Raw genomic sequence first — 27,742 nt, 5'->3', positions numbered from 1 at the left:
TTCAGTGGGGGACCTCAACTGTTGAATTGCACAGTGGAGGACCTCACTGCTTCCATGGTGGCAGGAGGGTCCTTGCTGCTGGCTTAACCAGAGATAGGTTGTGCCCCTTGACATGGTCTGCATGGTTGCAATGAGAGAGAACAGTATTTTCTAGGTGTATTGCACTGGAATCAAGGCATTGCTGTAGGACAATATCCAGTTGAGACTTCCCTGCTAAAGTCCACTCTGCCCAGCCTGCTGCTGTGCCTTGCTCTAGTTTGAGGTTTCTCTGTTTTGAGGCAAAGCCTCACACTTCCCCTACTTGGGTGCTGCCTTACCTGTGGCTCAGTCTGCCTGCTCAGGACTGAGCTTCCCTCCCACCCCAGGGAGCCAAAACATTTGCTAATTCTCTGAACTCTTCTGCATATAACTGTTTCACCGCTCCAAAATTCAGTAAGAGGCTTTGTTTTGATGTGATTTGGAAAAGCATTTGGGAGAGATCAGGCAAGTTTCTTCCTCACTTCCACCATTGTGGCACTGGAACTCTAGAACAGAGTTTCTTAACTTTTGTGTGTGTGTCATGGACTCCATTGGTAGTCAGTGAAGACTAAAGACTTCTCAGATAATGCTTTTATATGAATAAAATATACATAGGATTACAAAGGAAACTAATTATACCAAAATATTTTTTTCAAAATTAAAAAACAAACAAGTTTATGGGCTCCAAGTTAAGAATACTTGTCTTATAGAAAAGCCTTCAGGGATAGTGACAGTAATTGTGGAGCTAAGTATGAAGAAAAGAAAACCTGCCAATATGTGACATTGTGGATTTCTAACTCCACAGTAGTTAGCAACAACTTCCTATTCTTTTATTTATTCTCCATACAAGGGTCACTCTGTTCTCTAAAAAGCATTGAATCCATCTTTTTACCATTTCTTCAAATTTTGCTATTCTTCAAAGTTTTTTTATCACTTGAGTCAGTAAGAACCTATATTTTCCTTCTCATACCTACCTGGTGTTCTTTTTTATCAGTTTTTAACATGATGCTGAAAAGCAAAAGGAAGGCATCATCTTGGACAGATAAAATTAGTTTATAGTAAGTATTCTACTTTTGAAATAAGCTAAGATTTCATTCTCTCCAAAAGGGATACATTTTGTAACCTTGCTTAGAGATTTTGAGTCTCTATGTATATCATAATCAAGAAAAGTCAATGTTGAAAGCTTATAGTACTTATAAATAGTGTATTTATGTGTGCAAAAAAAATTCATTGTTTTCTATTCATCTATCTTTTTTCAGAGTCCCTTGCCCCAAATAAGTCAACCAAACTCAAGAACCACAAGTCCTAGAAATGTTTTGAAAAACCAGAAGTTTTGAAAGGATGGTGCTGTACTAAAAATTTAGTTCAGGTCCTCATCATCACTTATCTGGATTATCACAATGGCAGTCTATCCCCTCAGCCAATGTGATTCCTCTAAGCACAAATTTGTTTACCATATCACCCCTCCCCCAGTAACTCCTGAGTGTCTCTAGGATAAAATATAAATTCCTCCATTTCACTTTTAAAGTTCTTCTCTTCCTATACTCTACAGACCAGCCAAACTAACCTTTCTCTCTGCTATTCACAAAGCACTCTATATCCCCTGGGCCATCCATTGAATAGACTCTTTCCTTACCTGCCCAAAACTCTTCTTTTATGACATAGATTAAGGCACTACCTTCTCCATGAAAGAAGGTTTCCTGACTCTAATAGCTAGTGCTCTCCTGCCCCAAATACTTCATATTTATATGCATTCTCTTTATAATTCTGTATATGCTTACGTAGGTACCTATATCTCACCTGTTTGAATTTAAGCTTCTTGAGAGTAAAGATTGTTTCCTTCTTTGTATTTGTTTTCCCCACTGCTTAGTGGGGACTTAATAAATCTTTATTGCTTGGTTAATAGGAACAGCTATGGGGATCTGTCATTTCAAGAACTTGAACAAGTATGTTAAATTGCCAGTTTAGACTAGTTATATTTAGCCCCTTCAATCAGTAACATTCTTCAATCCTAAATATGAGTGACAGAAACATAAGCAATATATATACATCTTACCACTTGGTTATACTTTTTTTAAACCCTTACCTTCCATCTTAGCATCAATACTGTGTATTGGTTCCAAGGCAGAAGAGCAGTGAGGGCTAGGCAAGAGGGGTTAAGTGGCTTGCTCAGGGTGTCACATACCTAGGAAGTGTCTCGGAGTAGATTTGAACACGGGACCTTCCATCTCTAGGTCTGGCTTTCTATCTACTGAGACACCTAGCTGTCCCCCATCTTAGCTCTTTAGCTAAGAAATTAGAGATGGAGCACAGTCATTTCCTTCCCTTTGCCATCCAAAATTACTCCTGTTCAGGACTTCTGACCCCATATCCACTCTTTTTCAGATACTTTGCACCTGTTTCTTGACTATAGTATGATACCTTATAATGTTTTCATATTTATTGTCAGATGTTAGGAAAAATAGGCTTGTAGACCTACATGCCTCTTACTTTAATTATGTGGCATAGTAAAGATAAGATTTTCTTAAATAGAAAACTGCTTTGATAAAACTTAATGAGAAAACAAGTTAAGTAAAAGAAGTTAAATGGTAACTGTAAAGCTAGTTTGTCTAAAGGTTGCTTCGAGGTAGTACAGAAACTCAAGTTCTCTTTAACTCATATAAAACCTACATTTGTATCTATGGAAACACTAGATTGGAATGTATGGATTCTCTGAGGACAAATAATGAAGTGCCCATGATAGAATGCAGAAATCAGGTGTAGTCTCAGTGCCTTGCTCATCAAGTCTTAGTGAGGTAAAGTCTAAATTCAAAAACTGGTAAAGAGCTGGGTGGTCCTTGAGTTAGTAAAAACTGAAAGTTTCTCCATAGGCTCCAGCTAAACCTGACTGTTTAAAATGGAAAACATCTGGTGGACTTGAGAGGGGGGAAAAAGTCAAGTTTCTGGGCCTTCTTTCCATAGGTAGAAGTTTAGATTGGTTAAAAGAAATGTTTGGTGTCATCATGCAAAATAGGACAAGAGTGTAGGTGGTGACTAATTTACGCATTTCGGTACACTGAAAATTTTTCAAATCTAAGCAGTGTCTAATGCCATAAACATCTTAAAGTTAGGTGGAAATTCAAAATCATACACTGTTCTAGTATGTATGTCTATATGACGTGAGGTTTAAAATGCTAACACTATGCCATGTGGCAAATTCACCAACTGTCTATTTTAGTTTAGGGGGAGGCTTAAGTTATAGAAATTGTCTTATCTTTGTGTGTATTTTTCCTCTGCATTCTCTCCTTGAAAATATACATAACTAAACAGTTAATTTCATGTTAAGATATCATCACAAGATACAGCTTATTCAAAAGATATATCTTTATGGTTTTTCCCCTTTCAACAGGCAGTGATAATCTATTTTCCAAATGGATATATTATTTTATGGACAAATTCTGAGTTTATTTGTAATGTTTCTAAATCCCCTTGCAAAGAGCTCTAGTAACATAATTGTAGGTTGTTGTGGGCATAGCTAGTCTATAATCTTTTTTCCCCCAGTTTTCCTCCCTCAAATAATTACTTATTAGAAGGTTATCCATCCAGATGCATTTTTTTAAACTCTACCATATTCCTAATATCCATCAATGTTCTGTTAAATTTCTCTCCATGGTAATGAAGTTGGATAAATTTGATAAATTATTTAGCTTTGTTTAAAATTCACTAAAATAATTCCATCTGCTTTTTAAAAATAATCTCCACTTACTTTGTTTTCATATTTTCCATCTCTTGCTACTTGTCTCCTAGAAGTTCTGTCCTCTTAGAATTTTTTTTTGAAAACTCAAAAGTGAAGATTTCAAAATTCTTTCCATTTTACCAAGAATGCCTTTTAAACTTCTATGAGTGTGAATATACTAAATACTAAAGAGTAGCCTTAACTTATGTGAACTTCAAACTTATTTTATACATATACACATATTCTAAACACACACATACACATTCTTCAATTCTCCCTTAAAAAGAAATCATCTTCTCCCTAGTTTAAAACTTTATTCTTTACCTGGTAACAGGCTTTTCTGAGTTGTTTTGTGGGATAACTACACTCCTTTCAGTACAGTGGGAATGAACTAAAGCTGTGGCCATTCATTTATGTTTCTAGAATGTGATGATTGTTTTCTTGTCATCACCTCAAGGTGAAGACCCCATTTCCCCAAAAGATAATGGACAGGCTAGATAAATGATGAGAATTTCTCATTAATGACTTTTAGCTGATGAAGCTTTTTTCAAAACAAAACAAAAGCACTTCTTTTATTTTGTGAAAGGAATCATTCCTATTGTTAACTCATCATCCAGATAAAAGCTGAAAATTTCCCCCCAGATTCTTGAATCTAAAAGTTGTTGAGATGGAGAAAAATAAGGTCTCATCAGCTGAATTTACTCAATACTTGTAGCCTAAAATATTCTGTGAACTTTGGTAAAAGATATATGACACAGGTCATGCCTTTAAAGATCTAATATTATAGGAGGATGGTCATTTTAAAAAAAAGTATGAATAGTGTCCCTCCATAGAAGTCCTGCTTGGTGTGGAGGTAACTGGACTCTCATGGGTTATGCCAGTAGAATGCAAGCAGGTCCTACTAACATAGCAAGGCTTCAAGTACCAACCAAGCCATAGACGATAATGTTATATAAGGATCAGCCTGACTAGGTTTCAAGAGGATCACTAAGGGAAAAATATTTTTGGCCACAGAAATTTATGAAAGAGTCTGATAAGGGGGGAAGGGTTTGTTATTCCCACAGAAGGAGGAAATGCACAGAGAAGAAGAAATCACAGAGCTCTGAACTAAAAGTGCCAGATAAATTATATAGGCAACAGTAAGGGCTACTAGAGGTTAGAAGAGACAGAGCTCACTTGCACTGTAGTGATTAGGTATTTGAGCTTGACCTTAAAGGAAGAGTAGGAATTCAGAAGGCAGAAAAGAGAGATGGAGGGTATTTCTGACATAAGAAAAGGCATAAAGGGACTGAAACAAGAAAATATAAGGCATGCTCAGGAGATGGTATCAGTAATAAGAGCATCTATTTGTATATATAAATTTTATTTAGTACCAAAAAGTGTCAATACAAAATTAATTAATACATTTTTTATCTTTGAGTCACAAAACAGTGTTGCAAAATGGGTCCTACAGGTATTGTTATTTCCATTGCACAGAATGGAAATTCAGGCTTACAATATTTAATACCTAGCCACAGAACGGGTAAGTTTTAGGAGCAGGATTTGAGTCCAGGTATCCCTTGTTTCCATGATCTCTTGAGAGAGAGAGAGAGAGAGAGAGAGAGAGAGAGAGAGAGAGAGAGAGAGAGAGAGAGAGAGAGAGTGAGTTTCTCATAGCTTTGTAAAGTAAATAGTAAAAATATCCCCACTTAAAACTGAGGGGGGAAAAAAGTTTTGAGATGTTGACTTGCACACAGTAACTCAATGAATGCCAAAGTCAATGTCTTCTGACTCCAAGACTCCAAAGCTCCAGCAGGACTTGTACCCACATCTTCTGACTTGAAATCTAATCATCTTAATATCCACAATACTAAGCAAGAGAAGATGGGCAAGAACTGTTGATAAGGGACCAATTTCTTAGGATTTTGAATTTAACACATATCATAACTTCCAAATTTAATCACTCTGCTAATCCAGAACTTGTAATGTTTACTGAAATTCTAAGCATCTTAATCATAATGCTTAAACTATATGTTGCTTAGGATCACAAACTTAGAGCTAGAACTGAGCTTCAAGCTCAAGTCCTAACTGCCTCATTTTACAGATCAAGAAAATGAGGCCCATAGAAGACAAGTCACTTGCCCAAGGACATATAAATTCTGAGAGGAAGATCTGGGATTTGAATTCAGGCTTTTGACTTGAAAATCGAATCAACTTTTACACACACACACACTCACACACATACACATACACACACACACACACACACACACACACACACACACACCATTTTCCATCCCTTGTCTTCTTGGGAAGACATTAAAGGTTTTATTTGCTTTCGTTGATCTGTAGCAGTGATGATGAACCATTTAGAGACAGAGTGCCGGACCCCACCCCTAGACCAAGTGCCCTAAACCCCCCTCACTTTCCAGTTCCCCCTTCTTCCCCGTAGACAGAAGAGGGAGGAAGTACTCCCATTGGGCTGATGGGCAGAAGGGTGGTAGGTGAAGCGAAAAAATGTACTCAGTGCAACTGAAAAGGGGGAAGGGAACAGCTCTGCACCTCCAAGTCCTTCTGGCTTTCTGGTAACAGACTATGGCAGGCAACTGCAGGCATGCACAAAGAAAGGGTTCTGCATGCCCTTTTTGGCACACATGTGCCATAGGCTTGCCATTCACAGATCTATAGTAGAAGCTTTATTTGGATTAAGAGTAACTAAACGAATTTCTCACCTCTACACTTGAAGAAGAAAGCATCTATCTGACCTACATTTAACCGATAAGGATAGTTTAATCTGTTCATTTGACTCTTTATATGCAAAAATCCAAAAGAGACATTATGTTGTATGTCTCTTAAAACAAGATAAATTATTTTGGAGTATCCTTGTGTCCCCTCCATCATTCCCAGACCCTAGTTCTTCATGCCTTTTATGCCAGTTGAGAAAGAATCTGGATCTGCATTCTGACTACCTCTTCTTATTACTTTTAAAATACTTGGGACCCATTCAAACTACCTTGGGGGGGGGTACTTGCAGAACATAGAAAACATTGTTTTAATTGAATAATGGCATCCTCCCTGCTGATGCTGAGAATCCCATTTTGTCTGTGAAGGTTAGAAAATTTTTTACTTTACTATATGTAGGTATACTATTTAAGGATAAATAAACCCTCAGAACAAGCATCTTCTATTTTATTCATTTTTTATCCCTTATTTACAAATAGTACTCTGTACATAGTAGGTGCTCAATTAATGTTTGTTTAATTAAACTAAAAGGTGATGGCTGAAAACAAGGAAACATCTGATGATAGCTGGGAGGGAAGCAGAGCTACAAGAACACAACTTGGCAAGCTGCCATGTATTTATTTATTATAAAATGTTTATAATAAGGTTTTGCTGTTCATCACTTAGTGTAAATTCTCTAAGTATATCAAAGATGGACCTAGCTTATTTGTATGCTTAGATCTGTGGCCCTTTTTTTAATCTCAGGAGCCCTTTACACTCTTATAGGAGACCACCCCTCATCAAAAAACTTTTGTATCTGTGGGTTGTAAGTATTTATGTTTGCTGCATTTGAAATGAAAAATATCTTAGTATGAAAATAATTTTGATCTCACAGACACACTGACAGGGTCTCAGGGACTCCCTGGAATCTCTGGACAATATTTTGAGAAGTTCTCCCTTATAATCTTTTTTTTTTTTAAAGATAAAAACCCTTACCTTCCATCTTGGAATTAATACTGTGTATTGGTTCCCAGACAGAAGAGTGGTAAGGGTTAGGCAATGGGGGGTTAAGTGACTTGCCCAGGGTCACACAGCTGGGAAGTGTCTGAAGCCAGATTTGAACCCAGGACCTCCCATCTCTAGGCCTGACTCTCAATGCCCCTCCCTTATAGTCTTAAAAAGGAATAAACAAGGTTTTCTAATGTATATAAAAATTGATCTCTAAAGATGTTATATTAAGAAATGACAAGAGAATTACTACATTTTGAATCTCATGTAGTCGACCCAACATTTCCTATGGACATCTAACAAAATGGCAGTTATACATCAATTTTCTCTGGTTGTTCTAGTTCATCAATTCTCTGGAAGTGGACAGCATTTTTCATCATGAGTCCCTTGGAACTGTCTTGGATCATTGTATTGATCCCAGTAGCAAAGTCTTTCACAGCTGATCATCACTACAATATTGCTGATACTGTGTTCAATGTTTTCCTGGTTCTGCTCATTTCATTTCGCATCAGTTTTGACTTTCTAGGTTTTTCTGAGACCATCCCTTTCATCACTTCTTATAATACAATAGTATTCCAATACAATCATTTTTCATTTTACCATATATCAACCATCTTCCATGTGATGACTATCTCCTCAATTTCCAATTCTTAAGCACTGGGTTTCTACAAGAAAAACTAAGTAAACAATCACAGATTGGGAGATCGAGTCTGCCTGATATGCACATTAAGCCTTTAGTCCTGGTTAAACTGGGCATATGTAAGAAGACTTTTTGAATCTTACAGTACATAACTTTGATTGTTCCTAGGGAATATGGAAGGAACTGTTAAATACTATATTTTAAGATATATTTTTTCTTAAGATTTAGAGAATTAAAACAAGGCAGGAGGTGATGTTGCAGTATGAATCAAATAAAGTTTTAATTCATGAAAGTACTAATGAAAGAAAAGACAAACCAAAGTGAAAGGATACATAGTGGTTTAGCAAAATTAGTTTGGGCAGAAGGTAAAATAAACTGTTTAGATTGATAGTACTGATGGGCCTAAGAGAATTTATAAGATTTTTCATTGTAGGAAAAAACTTGAGTTACCAGAGTGATATTTTTTTCTCTTGGGTACATGCACTTTGATTTACATAAAGAGCACTTCTTAGTATGCCTCTTTTTTTGTCTCTAAAAGTGAAAAAAAAAATCTCTGCTGTGGGCCTCAGGCCAAAATGAAAACATCTGGAACTCAGAGTTGGTGAGAATTAAATTGCTTCAGCATCTGGTGGCCCTTGCAAAGTGCTGCTGTTGCAAAGTAGTCAGTACCAGCTCATTTTCTTAGTTCTTCAGGCTGCTAAAGAGCTGCCATAGAAATCAAAACTAGAAATTCATGATTAACTAGATATGAAGAAGTAAGAAAGTGTGATGGAATGAAAAGAGTACTGAATTCTATGTCAAGAAGATTATCATTTGAATTTCATATCTGATATTGGTTATGCAGCAATGAAAGTAATTTAATTTTGATTAATCTGTTTCATCATTTGTAAAATTGGATTAATGCTCTATAGTACCCACCTCACAGAATCATTATGAGGCTAAAATGAGATTATATATATATATATATATATATAAAAATCACTTTAGAAACTAACACACTATCAAAATAGCAACCTGAGGGGGCAGCTGGGTAGCTCAGTGGATTGAGAGCCAGGCCTAGAGACGGGAGGTCCTGGGTTCAAATCTGACCTCAGACACTTCCTAGCTGTGTGACTCTGGGCAAGTCACTTGACCCCCATTGCCTATCCCTTACCACTCTTCTGCCTTGGAACCAATACACAGTATTGACTCCAAGATGGAAGGTAAGGGTTTAAAAAAAAATAGCAACCTGAATATAAAAATATTAGGCCATGTGACGTGCTATAAGCAAAGAATCAGTCTTGATTTAGTTTAATAAGTGGATATCCAGAAGACTATATTCTAGTTTGTAAAAAGTATTCATAACACAATTGACCTAAATGCTAGAGATCGTGAACTTTGAAAGATCTTACTTTACTAATGCTCCAGTCCCTACTTCTTTCTCAAAGGCAGGGTCTCTGGGTTTTGGTTTTGGTTGTGTCTCCATATTGCTTAGCCTCTTGGATATGATAAAATTTATAAAATAGGAAAAAATGAAATTTGCATCTTAGGAAATAAAATGTTCAATTATTTCATTCAAAGTTGATTGTGCTCACTGGTAAGTCTTCTTTGTTGCAGGCCTTTCGAGAAGACCTGGAATGCCTTATTCAAGAGCAGATGAAGAAGGGTCACAATCCAACTGGACTGTTAGCATTGCAACAGATTGCAGATTATGTCATGGCCAGCTCTTTCTCGGGTTTTGCTTCAACTCCCCTCAGTAAGTTAATTTGTGAAATTAAAGAAAGTAGCTTCTTTTTTTAAAGATCCTTATCATTCCTCTAGCTAGTTCTTGCCTATGTTTTTGAATTCTGGCTTATCTTAAGTAAAATTTTCAGGAAAGGACTACTGTATGATTAAAAATTGATATCCAAATACTCCAGGTATTAAAGTTTATTAATAATAACTTGAAGCAAAAGGAAAGTGATAGCCTCAGTAAAGAAAAAGAAGCCTCCCGAGGCCTGCAAGAGCACTGAGCACCATTCAAAAGAGAAAGGCCGGAGGGTGGGGTTATACACACCTTTATCTATATAACATAAGCATGCAACTTGGGGACGAAAAGGAAAGGGATGCTGGGTAATGTAGTTCGGGGTACAAAGTTTCTACTTACACAGGACACTTAATCCTTGGAATAAGACAGCAGTCCTTTTTATTGTTTCATATCATTACATACTAATTTTTGTGATAGAAATAGGGAATTCAAGGGAGAAAAAAAAGAACCAGAGATAAATGGCATTTCAATTCTGGGTGAGTAGGAGAAGGGAAGCTCCATTAGTACAAATAAGGAAGTTGGGAGAAAGGGCCAGTTTACAGAGGGCTGGGGCTAGATTAGTCAGGAAGAAAAATATAGGGAAAGAAGATTCCAAGTAGCACTTTGTGGAGCATCCAAAGCTAGAGTGCAAGAGAAGATGAATCATCAAAAAAAACACCAAGCCAGAATAATTGTACAAATTGAATCAAAAGAAAGCTGAACACTGGAGAGATAGAAGTATCAAATGGGGTGACCAATCAAATGTGGCAAAAGAATCAAAGATTAGAATTGAGAATATGCCATTAGATTTTGCAGTTGGTAGTTGATTAGTGACCTTAGGGCAATCTGTTAAAAAGTCTTAGGGATGCTAGTTAGATGTCAAGGGCTAAGGAGTAAGTGGGTTTGAGAGTAAGCAGAGGAGGTGAGTCCAGACAATTATTTATAGAATTTTAGCATTGATGGGGAGGAAAGCTGTAGGACAATAACTTGAATAGAATATGAGCCTGAGGTAGAGTAATGGAACAGTAGTTGGTTGGTTGGTTGGTTGGTTGGTTGGTTTTTAGAATACAGGAGGCTAGAGTTAGGTTGCAATAAAAAAAAGAACCAGCATAGATGAGAGACTACCCAGTGGGGAATAGAGGGAAGTGAAGAAGCATAGAGAGAGAAATAAACTATAATAGTTATACTCTAGAGGAAATTTCAAATGGTGCTAGAAATATTGGAGTTTAGGTTAGTGTCACCCACCATGCCTAAGGTGTCTTCAGTTAAGTAAAGGACTGTCCCGAGGGGAAGGTGGGGATCCATGAGAGACATCAGTATATTGCATAGTCTTGGCAGTGATGGAAGTAGAGCTCACTCCAGCATGCCCTCTGGTGGTTCCCTATTTTATTTAATATTCTTGCAACTTGGATGTTAAACTCGGGTATTTCTCTACATTGACAAAGGGTTTTATGGGATGTCAGTGCCTTTTTAAGTTCATTATATTGGGACAGAATTCCCTAATGATGACTTTGGCTAATGGAATCAAGTACATAAGGATTGGCTTTGGCAAGTAGAAATGATAGGCTATCTTCTTTGTCAGAAAGGAATGAGAGGTTGAGTCAAAACATAGAGGGTTAGAGGTATGAAGGAGTGGAAATAAAAGAGCTAGTGGCAGATGGTCTCAATCTTCACAGTAAAGTAGAAGAGGATACAAGGTCAATCAGTTGGGAGAGAGAGGAGTCAGGGTCAACAGGGGACTTGAGGAGGTTTAGCACAGCTGCTGTGCAGTTATTAGGGGTCAAGAGAAGGAAGAAGAGCCAGTTAATGAGATGTAGAAGATTCAGTTGGTCAGAAAAAAAACCTGGTTAATGGAATATAGAAACCAAGGAGCAAGCAACAGTGTCACATTTTGTAGAGTTTTTGGAGTAGATAAAAGACTGAGAAAATTCATGATTGGTATTTAGGTCATTGATGTCTGATGAGAGAACAATTTCTTTTCTATAGTGAGGGCAAAAACCAGGTTGTTATTTGACTAAATTAAATGCCTTTTCCATTTGTGTGAAAAGTTTTATAAAAAATTAGAAATGTAAGGGCAGTTAGGTGGCTCAGAAGATTGATAGCCAGACCTACAGGTGGGAGGTCTTGAGTTCAAATTTGGCCTGAGATGCTTCCTAGATATTATAAATCTGCACAAGTCATTTAACCCCCATTGCCTAGCCTTTAACACTCGTCAGCCTTAGAACCAATACAAGTGAGGGTTTGTTGTTTTTGTTGCTGTTTTAATTAGAAATATGACTGTTAAGGGTTCCCCTTTCCCCCAACAAAATTAGCAGTCTTATTGTTTCAAAAGTAGTTTCACAGACAATGTCATTTAACCTTTTTTTTTTTTCAAAGGATATTTATGGGCATTGGGCTAGTCAGGTCTTCAAAATGCTTATTTCCTGACATATCTTAAATAAGTAACAGCTTTTACAAGGCAAGGAAAAAAGATTGCTGATATTAATTTTACTTTGTTAATTCTTCGTGTATTCTATGAAGGAAGTCTATCTGAACAAACATTGTGTGGGATGATAAAGCAAAGATTATTCTAAACTGAGTCTACTTCCTGGAGGAGATATAACTTGAACTAATTTACAAGCAATTGACTTGAATCTATTTTTCTCTCTCTCTCAGGCGTTGGAATGGTTACACCCATCAATGACCTCCCTGGTGCAGATACCACCTCATATGTAAAAGGGGAAAAACTCACTCGTTGTAAACTAGCCAGCTTATATAGACTTGCTGACTTGTTTGGGTGGGCACACTTGGCAAATTCATATATCACAGTGAGTTTTTAACCATTTAATACACTTTCTGTTTGATAATCCATTCATGCTTAGGTATCATTGTTCTCTTTCTCCTTTCCCCAGGGTAATGGTGGAAGAGAAGGGAAAAGGGAATGTATGAGACAAACAGCTTTCAGTCTCTGTCTCCTAATTGTAGAATACCCAGTATTTATTTGAGTCTTCCCATCCTTGATGAAGAGACTATAGCTCTCTCAAATTGTTCAGCTCAGTTCATTGCCTATCATGCTTTTAATTCAGGTCAGGGAATCTATGAGGGAAGGTCACTAAATACTCCTCCACCACTAAATCTTAGAAGCCTAGGATGCCACATTATCCTCATGACAACAAAAACCATGCCTACTTACCTTTGAGTTTTCATGGCATTAAAGAAGCAATGTAGTAAGAAAGGTAGTGCTGGATATAGAAGATTTCTGTTGGGTTGTTTTTAGTTGTTTGATCATTTCACTGTTCACTCTGACCTGAATTTTACATTACCTACTTGAAAAGAGAGGCAAAGCGATTAAAATTTCCAAAATAATTTTGCTGTGATTAGTGTACCATTTCACCATTCATAAATTTGGTACACAAAGCATTTCTTCCCCAATCATATCTTGATCCCTGCCTCCTAAAGGTTAACTATCAAGTCAGAAGTCAAAAGGCTTAGATTTGAGGCTTAGCTCTGCCATTCATTGTACCCTTGGACATATTTTGTAACCCGAGAGTCTTAACATGGTTCCCTCATCTAAAATTGAAAAAATATTTGGTCTCCTGATTTCACAAGATCAAGTGATCCTATAAATACATAGTAAAGTATTAAATATTCACATTTTGCAAGTAATACTTTTGTTGTTTACTAGCCTTATATGTAAATTTTAGTGCTAGATAGTAACTTCTTATGCATTTTCTTTCTTATTTCTAGGTAAGAATAAGCAAGGAACAAGACCACATTATCATTATTCCTCGGGGTCTTTCTTTTTCTGAAGCCACTGCCTCCAACTTGGTATAACTTTCATTATTACCATATTACTATCTCTGTGATTCTTTGCCTTTTTTGAACAACTTTTAGTTTTCCATCTGGTTGAATATGAGTAAATATATAGATGTTAAAAAATAAAACTGATAACTGGTATTCAAGAGATTGTTTGGAGGAATGGTATTTAAGTGTAAGACAAATGGTTTTCCTGATACATAAGCTGGTTTGATTAAGCCACCTATTCGTATGTTGTAGATAATCTTCTTTTACTTTTCATGTTCAAGAAAAGGAGAAAGTGCTTCACAGATACTGATAAACAACATTTCTCTCAGCATCCTATCCTGGCATTCATTCAACTAACGTTTCTTTTGCATAATTTATCACGCATTGAGAAAGAGAAAAATAAAACAAGAAACATGATTGCCTCAGTTTAGCAAGGATAATAAGATATACATATATAAGATATATTACAATGTAATAGTTGTTGAATAGGTGTGCAGAAGTTCTCTGAGTTGTTGTAGGAGAGTAAGGGAGAGATTATTTTCATCTTGAGATAAAGGGAATCTAGGAGGAGTTCATTAAGGGGGTAGCATTTCAGCCAAGCCTAAGGAGAGGAATAGGATTTTTTAGACCAAAATGGGAGGAGTTGAGAGGGAAAAGGCTATTCCAGATGAAGGGAGAAGAATAATAAGCAAAAGTACACAAGGAAGAAAATACAGGGTGTGTTTGGGAAGCATCAATCTCGTTTCATTGGAGGGTAGACTATATGGGGAGAGGAGCATGAGATAAAGCCATTGAGGCAAGTTGAAATCATATTGTGGGGTATTTGAATGACAGATTATAAATGTAGGCTTTGCTTGGAAGATGATGGGGAACAATTGAAGGGTGGTTGCATTTTGTTGTTGTTTTTTTTTTTTCATCTATAAAGTGCTAGTCAAAGCTTTGATTTAGGAAGATTAACCTGGCACCCTGTATAGGAGAAACTAAAAGTGAAAAGGCCTGTTAGAAAGCATTCATATCCACTGGCAAGAACCTCAAGAATAGCAAGGCTTACCATTAGTCCCAGATACTGTAGTACTGCAAAATGGAAACTTTTCAACTAGTGTAGTAAAAATCAGATTTCCCCAGACCACCTGATTTTTCCAATAAAAAGCTTAAGTTACTGGCAGGCTTCTCAAGGACTGTACTGTCTTGGTGGTACTAAGCTTCATTACACATCCTTATATTCTGCTCATGAGTCAAAAGCAGAACCTCATGCATTTCTTTCTTATCTTGCAGGTAAAAGTCAATATAATAGGAGAAGTAGTTGATCAGGGAAGTACAAATCTGAGAATCGACTACACTGGATTCAGTCCCCATGCTGCTATCTACTCTACACGCCCTGATGTTAAATGTGTGATCCACATCCATACTCCTGCAACAGCAGCAGTAAGTTGTGGAATTAGGAGTAAAGGGTTCCTGCCATGACTTGGGGGAAACGAATTCTTTTTGTATGTTCCCCTGTGCACTGTTTTTTTTTTTTCAGTTTTCTGCATTATTACACTTAAATAGTAGCCCTTCTTAAGCCACCAACAAGTAAAACCCCCTTTCTAGTGACTTCTTTCTGTACCTGGGATGTAAAAGTAGGGTATTTTGGATTAGAGGCTTCAGTTCTTCTATTTATAACTGTTTTGGGGAGGAGCAGCAGAATCAGGAATTTGGATCTTTTTAATAATCTGAGCCATTTAATGAAGGTATCTTAGTAACCTTTGATGGTAACAAGTCATTTAATATTCTCTATACAAACAAATTGGCACACCATTTAAATTGGTGGTACCCTGCAGATTCCAGGATCTCATATCTAGTATTTTGCAGAAGATTGCAGGGAAAAGGAGTAGCCGAGTACTTCATCAGCTGTCTGAAGGGTATCTAGCCCCTGTAGAAGTTCACTACTGTTTGGGCTTCATCATCATATTGATACAACTAAATAGGTATCCTCAATGAAGTGTGGGATCCTTCCAATCTCTCAAGAGGCACTGATCCTGGGAGAAGTTGCCTATTATGATTACCAAGGATCCCTGGATGAACAGGAAGAAAGGATTCAACTACAGAAAGTTCTGGGGCCAAGTTGTAAGGTATGTGGCAGGGTTTTCTAATTAGAGTGGAGATTTTTGTCACTGCTGATATTTATTCAAACTATGAGCTATGGTGAATATTTCAAGTGGTTTGGGGATTTCTATTTTAGGTACTGGTGCTAAGAAACCATGGTGTTGTAGCACTTGGAGAAACAGTAGAAGAAGCCTTTCATTATATTTTTAATGTGCAAATAGCCTGTGAGACACAGGTAAGAAGTATGCTCTATCTTCACTAATATCTAAAATTCCACTTTGCCAAAGATCCCTAATAAAAACTCTTTCAATTAGGGCCACAGTACTTGATTATCTGTGGACCTGGAAATGGAGGTGACATGGAAAATTGGAATCTAAAGATAATCCAACTATGTCATCTTTAGTGTCAGTCTTCCCATGCCTCTTTCTAAATGTCTAAACAAAGAATTTAATAGCAGATTCCTTCTGCCCCTCCTTACTTTCTTATAGAGGTACTGAGAAATAAAGAGAAACAAGAGCCACAACTTATTAATTCATCAGCTTTTGAAAAGTTATCTATTAGTTGTAATTCCTTTTATTAAAGGCAAAAGAATACAGACAGGACTAATATGAATTTCTGCAGTTTCCTTTTCTATCCTCAAGCTATACTCTGTATTTTTTAGCTTTCTGTTCTTTAAAGTAGAGAGGCTATTACCTTCTTCACAGGGTTGTTTTAAGTAAAGCTCTTTGTAAACCTGAAAGCACCACATAAATGTTATTAATGAAAAATAATTTTCATTATTTTCCTTTAATGAGTTTAAATATTTTTGTACAACTTCTCCTGTTACCTGTTATGTGAAAAGGGGGGTAGTAACATTTATTTATTGAGAAATTTTTTTAAAGTTCCTTCAACTGACCTTAAAAATTTTAATACACTTTTCATTTTGGTCTTTAATCTCTCTAGCTATGAAATTATATAAAGGTGTTAGCCTTTCCTTTGGGTTTAACAGCATCTCAAAGGCTCACATAATTTTACTAATCAAGAATTTTGCTCTTTAAACAAAATATAACCCCCCACTTATTATCACTTTACATGACATAAATTTTTCCACTGATTACAGGTCCGGGCATTAGCAGGAGCAGGAGGAGTAGACAATCTACTTGTATTAGACCTGCAGAAATATAAGACTTTCACTCATTCTGTGGCAGCAACAGGAGGAGGAGGTGTGAACATGAGTTCCCAACAAAAGTGGAAAGTTGGGGAGATTGAGTTTGAAGGACTAATGAGGACACTGGACAACCTGGTAGGTAGATAACCCAAAATGAGCATCAATTTTGTGTCAGCACCCAGAAGGTCCCCTGGCTCTCTCTGGCCTTGGGGTATACCTTTGACTTCCTCTCAAAGACAAATTGTTCTGAAAAGCATTCTGGTTTGGTTTTTTCTACGTATTTAGAATAGTAAATGTAGGTGTCATTTTGTCTTCTATTTTCTCTCTTACACAAATGTCCTAGGATAGAATGCTCTAAAATATGGGAAAAGAACCCTCAAAGCTTTAGAGATTTTTAATGGTAGTCATCTTTCAACATTCACAGGTTTCATATTTGTGGTTTTGCTGCATATTCACAGGTTTGCCATTGATAATTAAGTAGGAATTTGGGGTGTACTGTGGGAAATCAGACAGTGCATGTATATAAAAAAGGTTGTCATAAATGCATAAATACTATATATTATTAATCTATTTTGCCATCTGCTACCATAAGTATAGATGCATGATAAATATTTAAATTTTGTTAAAAGTTTCAGCGGGTAAAGAACTATGAACTATTCTCTTTTTGAGAATACCTCATCTTTGTCTCTACCATCCAGATAGTCAACAGAGCTTTTAAAATAATCAGTATCAATATTATTATCTGCTCCTCACACAACAATTAGCAAGAAAAGATATGTACCATCAATCACATGATTTTCTCCCTCATAGAAGGAAAATTATGAAAATAGTGTAGCTGCAACTACTCTTAAGGACTATAAAGACTGCATAGTGTATAAGATACTAGTAATTTGGTTTTCAGTCATCAGTTGTGACAGTAACATTGTCTGAAGCAAGATTGACCAGGCAATGGCCTCAACTGGAGTGAATTTTTACCAGAAAATGAAATTTTCTTTAGTCTAATTAGCTTTAGTGCTATGAGGTAGGTTGGAGTAATTTTCTTTTTCTGTATGGGTGTAGTTTAAAGAGTTTTTGTTGCTGTTGTTGTTGTTGCTGTTGTTGTTGAGAAGCAGTTCCAATTATGTGGGAAGAGAGGTTAACAAAAGAAACCGCTTTTGGAATCCTCTTTTTTAAGGTGCTAGAATCAACATGCTATGATCTGTTGAAATTTGAGTGTTTCAAGTTTCTGAGTGCTGCTTGTTTTCTCCCTCCTTTAGGGGTATAGAACTGGCTATGCTTATAGGCATCCTTTGATCCGAGAAAAGCCCAGGCACAAAAGTGATGTGGAGATCCCTGCAACTGTGACTGCCTTTTCTTTTGAAGATGATCTGGTGCCCCTTTCGCCTCTCAAATTCTTAGCACAGAAACAGCAGCGTGAAAAGACAAGGTGGTTGAACTCACCAAATACCTACATGAAAGTGAATGTGCCCGAGGAGTCATGGAATGGGGAAACCAGTCCCAGAACAAAAATCACAGTATGCCATTACTTTATGCCTTCTACCTATCTGTCCTCACTATTCTCGAGTCACCCAGGCATTGAATAGTTTTATGCTAGCAAATCATTAACAAATAGAGTGTAGAAACATTTGATGCTACAGCAATGAATCAGAACCTACTAAGATCTCTTCTAAGAGATTAGGAGAACTTAACTGAAATTGTGCCAGAGATAGTTGGATGACATTTCCCAAAGCCTCTATTGTAACCACATGGCACTTTAGATGTAGTATATGGCACTAGAGAACAGATTAATCCATCTTTTGCTTCAGTTTTTTCTTTTAATTTTCTTTTCCCAAGACATTTCACATGAAAACTCTTGAGTATTTAAAAGTGTTAAATTCCATCATATGAATTAAGAATAGTAGAATGTTGAAACTCCTGGTATTCTTTAAGATTACTACGGTTCTAACCATTTTTCACTTTATCCATTAGATTATCTGCCAGCCTTTAAAGCTGTGGTTAATGGACTAAACCTTCTAACCAGCTTCTACCATTGTGAATTTTTCTTGTCCATTTTATTGGCTACTGGCATTATGGCAGAGATCAGTGTCATTGAAATGTTTCAACTTAATTATGGTTATCATTCTTTAAGGATCAGGATGAAGAGCTGCCAAGAATGCTTCCTTTTCCAAAATGCTGATTCAGCTGTAAAACCCTGTTTTTCTACTGACTGTCAATGGAATGTAACAGTTCAGAAACAATATGCCTTGAGCCTCCCAAAGTGACTCCCCACTCCCTGAACCATATGAAACACCCTTCTAGAATTTTGGAAGCATTGAATGAAACTTATCTCTTGCATTTTGACTTCAAATGAAATATTCACAGCAATTTTGCTACCATGAGAAGAAAGTGAAATTTGAATCAGTAATTCAGTGTGCATGTGTCACTTATGAAGAGAGGAGTAAATGTTTTATTGCAGATAGGAGAAAAACTTGTAGATGCTACAGAATGAATGGCTTGATATTATTAATGAAATCTTTACAAGGTTAGCCCTCTGCATCTTCTTAATCACAGTGGTTGTGGCTTCTCATTCTGTTAAAAACATTTTAACTCTTTCTTAAAGTGGCTGAAAGCAGAGGATTCTGCTAAAGTTAGTGGTGGAACACCCATCAAAATTGAAGATCCTAACCAGTTTGTTCCTCTAAATACAAATCCAAGCGAGGTTCTGGAAAAGAGAAATAAGGTAATAATTGTTCATAAATAAATGGTCATCAGACTAATTTGTATTCTAGGTATACTTCTAGGTATTTCATAGTTCAATAGATTTTAATGACATGAAAATCAAGACTGAATTTTACAATTCTAAAATGAAATATATTGGCAGCAAGGGGTTGGAGGGATTAAGAAAGCTGTACTATTTAAATTGAATTCAGCATTTCACATAATATTTAATGAACATCTACCATGTGCCCAGATCTGTACTGCTTGCTGGAATGGATAAGACACAATTCCCCTCAAAGAAAGATTATCTAGTTGAAGAGAAAAAGACAAATGTATGGAGCATTTAATCACACACCCTTTTGTGGTGTGATACTCATGACAAATCAAATAGGACAGATAAGTGCTGTTGGCAATCAATGAGGCTTCGGGAAGAAGCCTGAAGGTATATCTTGAAGGATACTAATCAAGGAAATTTTGGGGTAGTTCTTAATATGTGCTTATTTTCTGACTGTCAGATATTAGTATTTAGCTAAGTAAAAAGTATCTAGGTAGTTCATCACAAAGACTTTGTTTTTGCTTTTATTGTGTTTTTATTGTAGATTCGTGAACAAAACAGGTATGATTTGAAGACAGCAGGACCACAATCTCAGTTGCTTGCTGGCATTGTTGTTGATAAGCCTTCTTCAGTAAGTCAACAAAATGAAATGATTTCACTTAAGCCACCATATATATAATTGATATTAATTGGGAATTCTAAGAGAAATCTTTAAAGGAAATTTAGATGAATCCTCAAGTGTAAATTTATTTTTACCTCTTTACTATGATTACTATTTTGTAAAAAATAATAATTTGTTTGGTTTATTAGTACATTTCTTAACTAATAACATCTGTCAGAACTTTTCTGGCTTTATAAATTTATTTCCTGAAATTGACCTACAAACACATTGTTGGGGTGAATGAGAAATTGTGAGATTCCATTAGCAATCACAATATTTCAGATTCTGGAAATGGATTGAGTCTTTTCTTGCTCTTGAGTCTTAGGACATCACAAGCAATGAATTGCTCACATAGAAGGTAGATTGTTTCTATGACTGTGTTATTATAATAGCCTGCTGGTGGGTCGGCCTGCTTCAAATCTCTGCCCACTCCTATCCATCCTCTCTATTCAGCCACTAATGTGGTTTTCCTAAAGTCCAATTTTGTTTATCTCACTCTCACACACACACACACACACACACACACACACACACACACACACACACACCACCACCACCACCACCACCACCACCACCACCACCACCACCACCACCACCACCACCACCACCACCCCTTCAATAAACTCTAGTGACCTCCATTTGCCTCTAGGATCATATAAAAAAATTCTGTTAGGCATAACCCTTCATAACCTAGTCCCTTCCTGCCTTTCTGATCTTTTTATAGCTTACTCCCTGACATATATTCTTCAGTCTGGTGACCCTCCTCTCCTGGCTTTTGTATGATTGAGACACTGTCTCATTTCTGGGCTTTCCTACTGACTGCCCCAACACCTGAAATGTTCCTTCTTCTCTGCTTCCCAACTAAAATCCCATGTTTTACCGGAAGCTTCTCTCGTCTCTTTTAATCCTAGTGCCTTCCTCCAATTCATTATTTTCTATTTATTCTGTAAATAATGTGCCTCTCATATATACATTGCCTACCCGATTGTATTGTGAGCTCCTTGAGGGCAGGGACTCTTGTTTGGCTCTTCGCATCCGCAGCGCTTAGCGCAGTGCTTGGCACAACATAAGTGTTTAATAAATGTTGATTAATTGATTGATTGATCATTTCAGCAAAGAAAATGTTTTCTCTTCTAGAGCATGAATTTCGAAGAAGATGAACATGCTTCACCAGCTCCTCCTAACCCCTTCAGTGATCTGACAGAACGAGAACTTGAAGAGTATAAGAAAACCATTGAGCGCAAGCAGCAAGGCCTGGAAGGTTAGTGACTTAATTGTAAATGAGGCCTGGACAGCCCCATCCCATGACCTCGGGAACCCCTCAGGATCTTTGTGAGATCCCAGAATCATGGACAGAAGGGGTTAAGGTGTTTAGTTTTTAAATAAGACAATGACAACAGCAAAAATAAAACCTTTCTCCTTCCCCGGACCTCCTCATTTTCTACTTAGTACTGATTCACAAATAGAAAGCAGCAAAGTAGGGTTGCCAGGGCCCATGCCTTCTAGATATCCCAAGTACACTTTTTTAAAGAAAACTTGGGGTTTTTTTTTTAAACAATTTGAATGGAAGGATTTGGTGGCAAAGTTTTCCGAGAGGCACTTGGTTCAAATCTTAGCTTTACTTCTTTTTTTTCCCATGATTACATGATTCTTGTTGCCTCCCTCCCTCATATATACTACCACTCAAACCTTTTTTCATATTATTCATTTTTGTTATAAAGGAACCTTTATACTCATATACCAAATCATATACTCATATAAACAAGTAATAAATCTTTTTTTTTTTCCGGATTTCTACTCCCACAGTTCTTTCTCTAGATGTCAATAAGCTTTCTTTCTCATAAGTCCCTCAGACTTGTCCTTGATCATTGCATTGCTTTTAGTAGCAAAGATAATTATATTTGATCATCCCACAATATTTCAGTTACTGGTTCTGCTTATTTCACTCCACATTAGTTCAAGTAGGTCTTTCCAGTTCTTATAGAAGTCCATCAATTCATCATTCCTCAATAGTATTCCATCACCAACAGATACCACAATTTGTTCAGCCATTCCCCAATCAAAGGGCATCCCCTCATTTTCCAATTTTTTGCCACCACAAAAAGTACAGCTATAAATATTTTTGTAAAAATAGATCCTTTCCCATTTTTTTATCTCTTTGGGATAAAAACCTAATAGCAATATACCTGGATCAAAGGAAATGCATTCTTTTAAATTGGCTTTATTTCTTAATACTTGTGTGACTTTGAGCAAATCACATAACTTCTGTGCCAAATTTATTTCCTCAAATTTAAAGTAAAAGCATTAGAGGACCTGAAAAGTCTCTTCTGACTTTATAACTATGATTCTGTGATCCCAGTAACTAGTATCCAATGGTTCTCAGTAAGAAAAGATCTATTAGACTGAAGAGAGGCATACTGAAACCCAGGCTAAAATAGTAACACTTTCTTCTTTTCTTTTTCAAAATGCTCATACAAGGTTTCAGGTTCCTTTAAGATACATGCCTTTCCTTCATAACCTGGTGTATGGTTATTTGACGTAATAATTGGAAAATCAACAACAAAAGCCAAACACTAAGAATTCTGAGGTATTTGAAGATAGTTAGGCCTCAGTGGCAGCCCAGTAGACCAAGCCCAACTGAGTACTAGAATGCCAAGTGAATGGCCTGTCTCCACAATTCTACTTTATTATTAGATCATGGAAATATTCACAGAAGTATCCCAGCCAATTCTTTTTTTCTAAGGAGACTCTATTAGTGTGCACAATGACTCTCACATCAATGCTGGGGGGTGGGGGTGGGGTGAATATATAGATATATCTTTATTCCTTACCCAGAAGCAAAGAACCAGGGTAGTTCAAGAATTCTGTCCCTGCTAGAAGTCCCACTGGAAGAATTAAGGACATCTGGATGTTCTAGAGTAGAAGTTTTTATCCATGTATCATTAAAGAAGACAGGCATCTTCCTTCATTAATATAATAAATAATGAATATCCTAAGGAATGTTTTTAATTAAGTTGTTATATTAATATAAAGTTGGCAGCTATTTTCAGTTTGTGTATTTATAAAATGTTCCTTTTCCGTTTCTAATTTTTCAAAGCCTAAAGGTACCAGTTGATGTTTCAGAAACTTAAATCTACCATATGTACCCTTAAATCTTGTCCACTTTTCTCATACTATTCTGCAATAGCCTACTAATATTGCTACAGAAGGAATTAGCATTGGATATTGTTCAACAGGACCACAAAGCATTCTTCTGCTTTGATGTGATATAATGGACAATATTTCATAACTATTTATGGCCACAAAGTGCATTTTAAAATTTTTTTCTAGGTAACATTATAGCTGAGAATTATACTATGTATAGGCTGCTTATTTGGGTGACCCCAACAGCTCTATACTGGGCCCCACTTCCTTTTTAATCCTGGATGTAAACTAGCTAATTTATCTATGCTTCCTGATACTAGCCACAAGCTTTAACATATTAACCTCTCGAAAATAATACTTGCTAATCTTGTGACAAACTTTAGCATGACAAATTCATTGATGAAGGATGGATTGCCTTGCTTTTTATATATAGACCCTGTAATGAATGCACTAACTTGGGCTGGAATCTCAATCTTTTGTTTTGCATGGCTTTTAACTAAACTCTTATCCTACAGATGCTGAGCAGGAAATAGTCTCAGATGACGGTTCATCTGTCTCACAAATTCAGTCTCAAACTCATTCACCGCAAAATGTCCCTGAAAAATTAGAAGGTATTCAATGAAATTTCCCATAGTCACTCCTGAGATATGCTTAGAGCTTGTCTCCTATGTCATTCCTGTTACAGCATGCAAAGAAATTAAATCTCTAGTGAGAGTAAGATTGCCTTGGATATTACTGAACTTTCTAGTGAGTGAGATTTTTTTCAGAAAAGAAGCTAATATTCTTATTCAGTACTTATGAAATGAATAATAATTTTTGAAAACAAGTCATAAACAGAACTTCAGCTATAAGCAGTATTAAGTTATTTGAAGGACTATTTTCCTTCTTGTCTTGATATACTCAACTCTAGAGTGGTGCCAGAATAACACCCAGGGCAGTATAGCAATGCCTTGGTACTTAGTAGACATTTCACATGTGCTTACTGGATTTTATTAAGTCCAATTTGATTTGTCTAAGTTCTTGCTATCAGAAGCAGATAGTCTTTTTGAGAATGATTATTGGATTGTCCCCAAAATTGATGTGAGAATGCTTTCCAGCCTCATGTAATAGTGATGCAAATTACCCAGAAACTGACATTAAATGAAACTTGAGAAACTATCATCTATTAAAGTTTTTTAATGTGATTTTTAAAAATTGTGCATCATTTAATTTCATGAAATCCAAATGTTTGAACCAGCATGTTAAACCTAAATAGTAAAAGGGAAATTTCCATTTTATAGAAAACCACGAGATATTTTCCAAGAGCATTCTCTCCATGGAAGTGCCTGTTGTGGTAGTGAATGGCAAAGATGATATGCATGATGTAGAAGATGATCTCGCCAAGCGTGTGAGTCAATTAACCACGACCACCACTGTAGAGAATGTGGAGATTACCATTAAGTCTTCCGAAAAAATTGAGGAAGTCCTCTCCCCTGAAGGGTCTCCTTCAAAATCACCATCTAAGAAAAAGAAGAAATTCCGCACTCCATCTTTTCTGAAAAAGAACAAGAAAAAGGAGAAAGTTGAAGCCTAAGTACCTCCTTTTATTATCATGTGACATTGCACATTTAAAAGCCACATTTAAGTCAACCATTACTATACATTAGTTGATCACTATTAGGGATTAACAGCAAACTGGACTTTAAAATTAAAAACCAAACTGGAAAAGGGTTGTATTAAAAGAAAAAAAATATTAAACCCAAATTCATCTCTCACTTCATAGGTCCAACAATTGCTCTGAGTTTTGAAATATTTTGCAGTTTAAATGAGGTCTGCTCCAGCAGACATTCATGCAGTGCCCCATAGTCTGAATGCTTTCTGAAGTGCTTCAGGCCTTCCTTCACTGTTGTATCTGTCTGGGAATATTACCAGTGAGGGGGCAAGAGAATTTTTTATTTTTCAACTGCTGTGCCTCACTTGGTAAGAAGATTATACTTTTTTATTGTTACTTTTGACCACGTCTTTTCTGTTTCTGTACCCACTGCTTCAGTGGATGGACAGTCACAGAAATATGTAAATCTTTTTAGACTAGATCCTACAGAACAGGTATACACTGGCATCTAATAGAAAAAAAAAAAACTTTAAGCAAAGATTGGTTTGGAATCTTTTGCATTGTCTAAAATGGCCTCATCTGAAGTAACTTTGTTTGCCAAATATTTCATTTTTGTGAAATATAATTTTTGAAGACTTCCTTTTTTATTAGTTAGAAAACCCCTTATTTTTCAATAAAGGGGATTTTGTACACATAACATGGATAACTTAGTTTAACTCTGGCAAAACAAATTTTTGTATGTTGAGATGTTTGTATACCATTCCATATAAAAGTGTTATAAGCATTTAAGCCAATCATTTAACAGTAGAGCTTATTTGAAAATGCTTTGGACCGAGTGAATTTTCATAGAATTCAAGAATCCAGAGGCTCAGGATCAAAAGGATCATAGCACATAAAAATTAAACTGGATTCATGCTTAAAATCCTAGTTAATGTTTTTGCTTGGTGTTGCTAATGAATGAAAAAAAATAATCTCAGTAAATAGCCAAATGAAAGAGGGAAATTGTTCAACAGAAAGTGAAATGTCAAGAACAAATGAGACGTTGGGTGAGAAAAGTTCCCATTTGGGAATGCCTGGTATTCACTATGCAGTATAGATTGTGATTTCATAAATTGGCATTGAAAATATGCATCAAAACTTTTAAAATTTACATCTCGGCCAAAAGCAGCTCTTTTCTTGGTTGCATTTACATCTTAAAAGGGTCAGATCCTGACCTATGTCCTGTTGGACAGCACTAGAATAAGTGACTGTGGTTTATGCTACCAGGGGAAACTACCACTTCATCATTTTTAGGGATCGTCTCATCTTTTCTGTTTTCTTTCTATTGTAAATAAAAATCTAAACCTCAACTTAACATAGCATTTTTTCCTTCTTTAAATAATCAACTTCTTGAAGCCATCACAAATTAGTGACTGATCATTGTGGCCCCCAAATAGCCAGTGGGCAAAATAATCCAAAGTATTTCTGGAGGGTGAGTTGGCATGCAAAAAATCATGTTGATTATGGCGTGTTATGGGGCTGGTTCTGTTTTGACTGTATATGTGTGATGATGCCAAGTTAATGAATCCTGGAAACCACATTCTAGATATCACTAACTACTGGAATCAGTGTTTTTAATCTTAGTGAAAAATTTCAGTTTTGCTTAACTTTGTTTTTGAGGATTTTGTTTATATTCTACATCATTTGTGTTGTATTACAACATATGTAGAAACAGTAATCTGTGAACTATGCTTTTCATAACTTTTTTAAACAAAGAATCTATCTAAATGAATGCATTGTGCATTAAGTATTTTTTAAATGCAGCCGTGAGCTCTTTGCACCTTCTGCTAATGCCTCTATTGACTTGCTTTGGCATAAAGAATGAGCCAACCAACTCTGTGTCCTGTGGAAAAATATATAAATGTTATCTGAGATTGCTCCTAGATGTAATGCTAATTAATGTTAAATCACAAATAAACAGTATTTTAAATAGACCTTTCCAGTGAATTTGTTGTATGTTAGATTTTATAAAAACTTTAGTTAACTATTATTTCTAGGAACCCTTTCCTGATTATCTTTCAGTTAAATAAAAAAAAAATCCTTCCTTTTTGAATCTTTATTGGGGAGACTGTCTAAAATATCTGGTTCTCTTTCCCTACTTAGATATCATTTAATCTTTTTTTGAAGCTTGAGGCTCTTTCTCAAAGGTTTTTGTTTTGAATATTATTTCCCATTGTCGAGGACTATTGGTATAGGAAATAGGGTTGAATGGATCTGGAATCCGGGACAGTGTCTAGAAATCAGCTTATTTTCTTGTGATTTGGCAGGGGGGCAGGGGGAAACCAGTGAATTGCGAGTTCTGATTACCTAAAGTTTTAATATACTTATGAAAATTAAAGGTATGAGGGAAAGAATGTACTCATTTTTTTAACCATAGCTAATTATTCCCCTTGGTATCTAAATAACACTGTAGTGAAAAGCAATGGCTTTAAGCTACTCATTTCTAAAGTTGCCTTTCCTTCAGCAACAAAGACCACAACTTCCCTCCTCTAACTTTCCTCTGCCCTGGTAGCCTCTGCTTTGAACATTTTTAAATGTTTGTCCCAGGCCAACTGTAATGAAATTATTTCCATTATGTGGACCTTGGAAAACCCCTGATTTTTTATTATTTCCATAGACCTTGTCTATAAAACTCACGAGGCAATTTTGCTCACAGAAACCAATGAAAGTAACTTAGCCATCACCCAACGACAG

General features: G+C 36.3%; 1 protein-coding gene across 13 annotated transcripts in view; it reads left to right on the top strand.

Annotated features, from left to right (window-relative positions):
• The window catches only part of ADD3 (adducin 3), a 177,750-nt gene extending 150,768 nt beyond the window's left edge, over window positions 1–26,982 (top strand). For 7 of the 13 annotated variants that reach the window (XM_016423959.2, XM_056804122.1, XM_056804119.1 and 4 more), the window contains 13 exons: window positions 9,678–9,816; window positions 12,502–12,653; window positions 13,573–13,653; window positions 14,905–15,054; window positions 15,597–15,740; window positions 15,851–15,949; window positions 16,814–16,996; window positions 18,118–18,375; window positions 19,461–19,580; window positions 20,158–20,244; window positions 21,412–21,535; window positions 23,934–24,029; window positions 24,699–26,982. In XM_016423959.2, the coding sequence (XP_016279445.1) occupies window positions 9,678–9,816; window positions 12,502–12,653; window positions 13,573–13,653; window positions 14,905–15,054; window positions 15,597–15,740; window positions 15,851–15,949; window positions 16,814–16,996; window positions 18,118–18,375; window positions 19,461–19,580; window positions 20,158–20,244; window positions 21,412–21,535; window positions 23,934–24,029; window positions 24,699–24,991 (1,926 nt within the window). In that variant the 3' untranslated portion in view covers window positions 24,992–26,982. Of the gene's footprint in view, window positions 1–2,692; window positions 2,814–9,677; window positions 9,817–12,501; window positions 12,654–13,572; window positions 13,654–14,904; window positions 15,055–15,596; window positions 15,741–15,850; window positions 15,950–16,813; window positions 16,997–18,117; window positions 18,376–19,460; window positions 19,581–20,157; window positions 20,245–21,411; window positions 21,536–23,933; window positions 24,030–24,698 lie in introns of those variants that run through there. The other 6 variants (XM_056804129.1, XM_001368690.4, XM_056804140.1 and 3 more) reach the window with 2 other exon arrangements.
• Window positions 26,983–27,742: the final 760 nt, after the last annotated feature.

Source organism: Monodelphis domestica, chromosome 1 (assembly GCF_027887165.1).
Source record: "Monodelphis domestica isolate mMonDom1 chromosome 1, mMonDom1.pri, whole genome shotgun sequence".
NCBI lineage: Eukaryota > Metazoa > Chordata > Mammalia > Didelphimorphia > Didelphidae > Monodelphis > Monodelphis domestica.
Note: the sequence above shows the minus strand (reverse complement) of the source record. Positions and strands in the feature narration are given on the sequence as shown.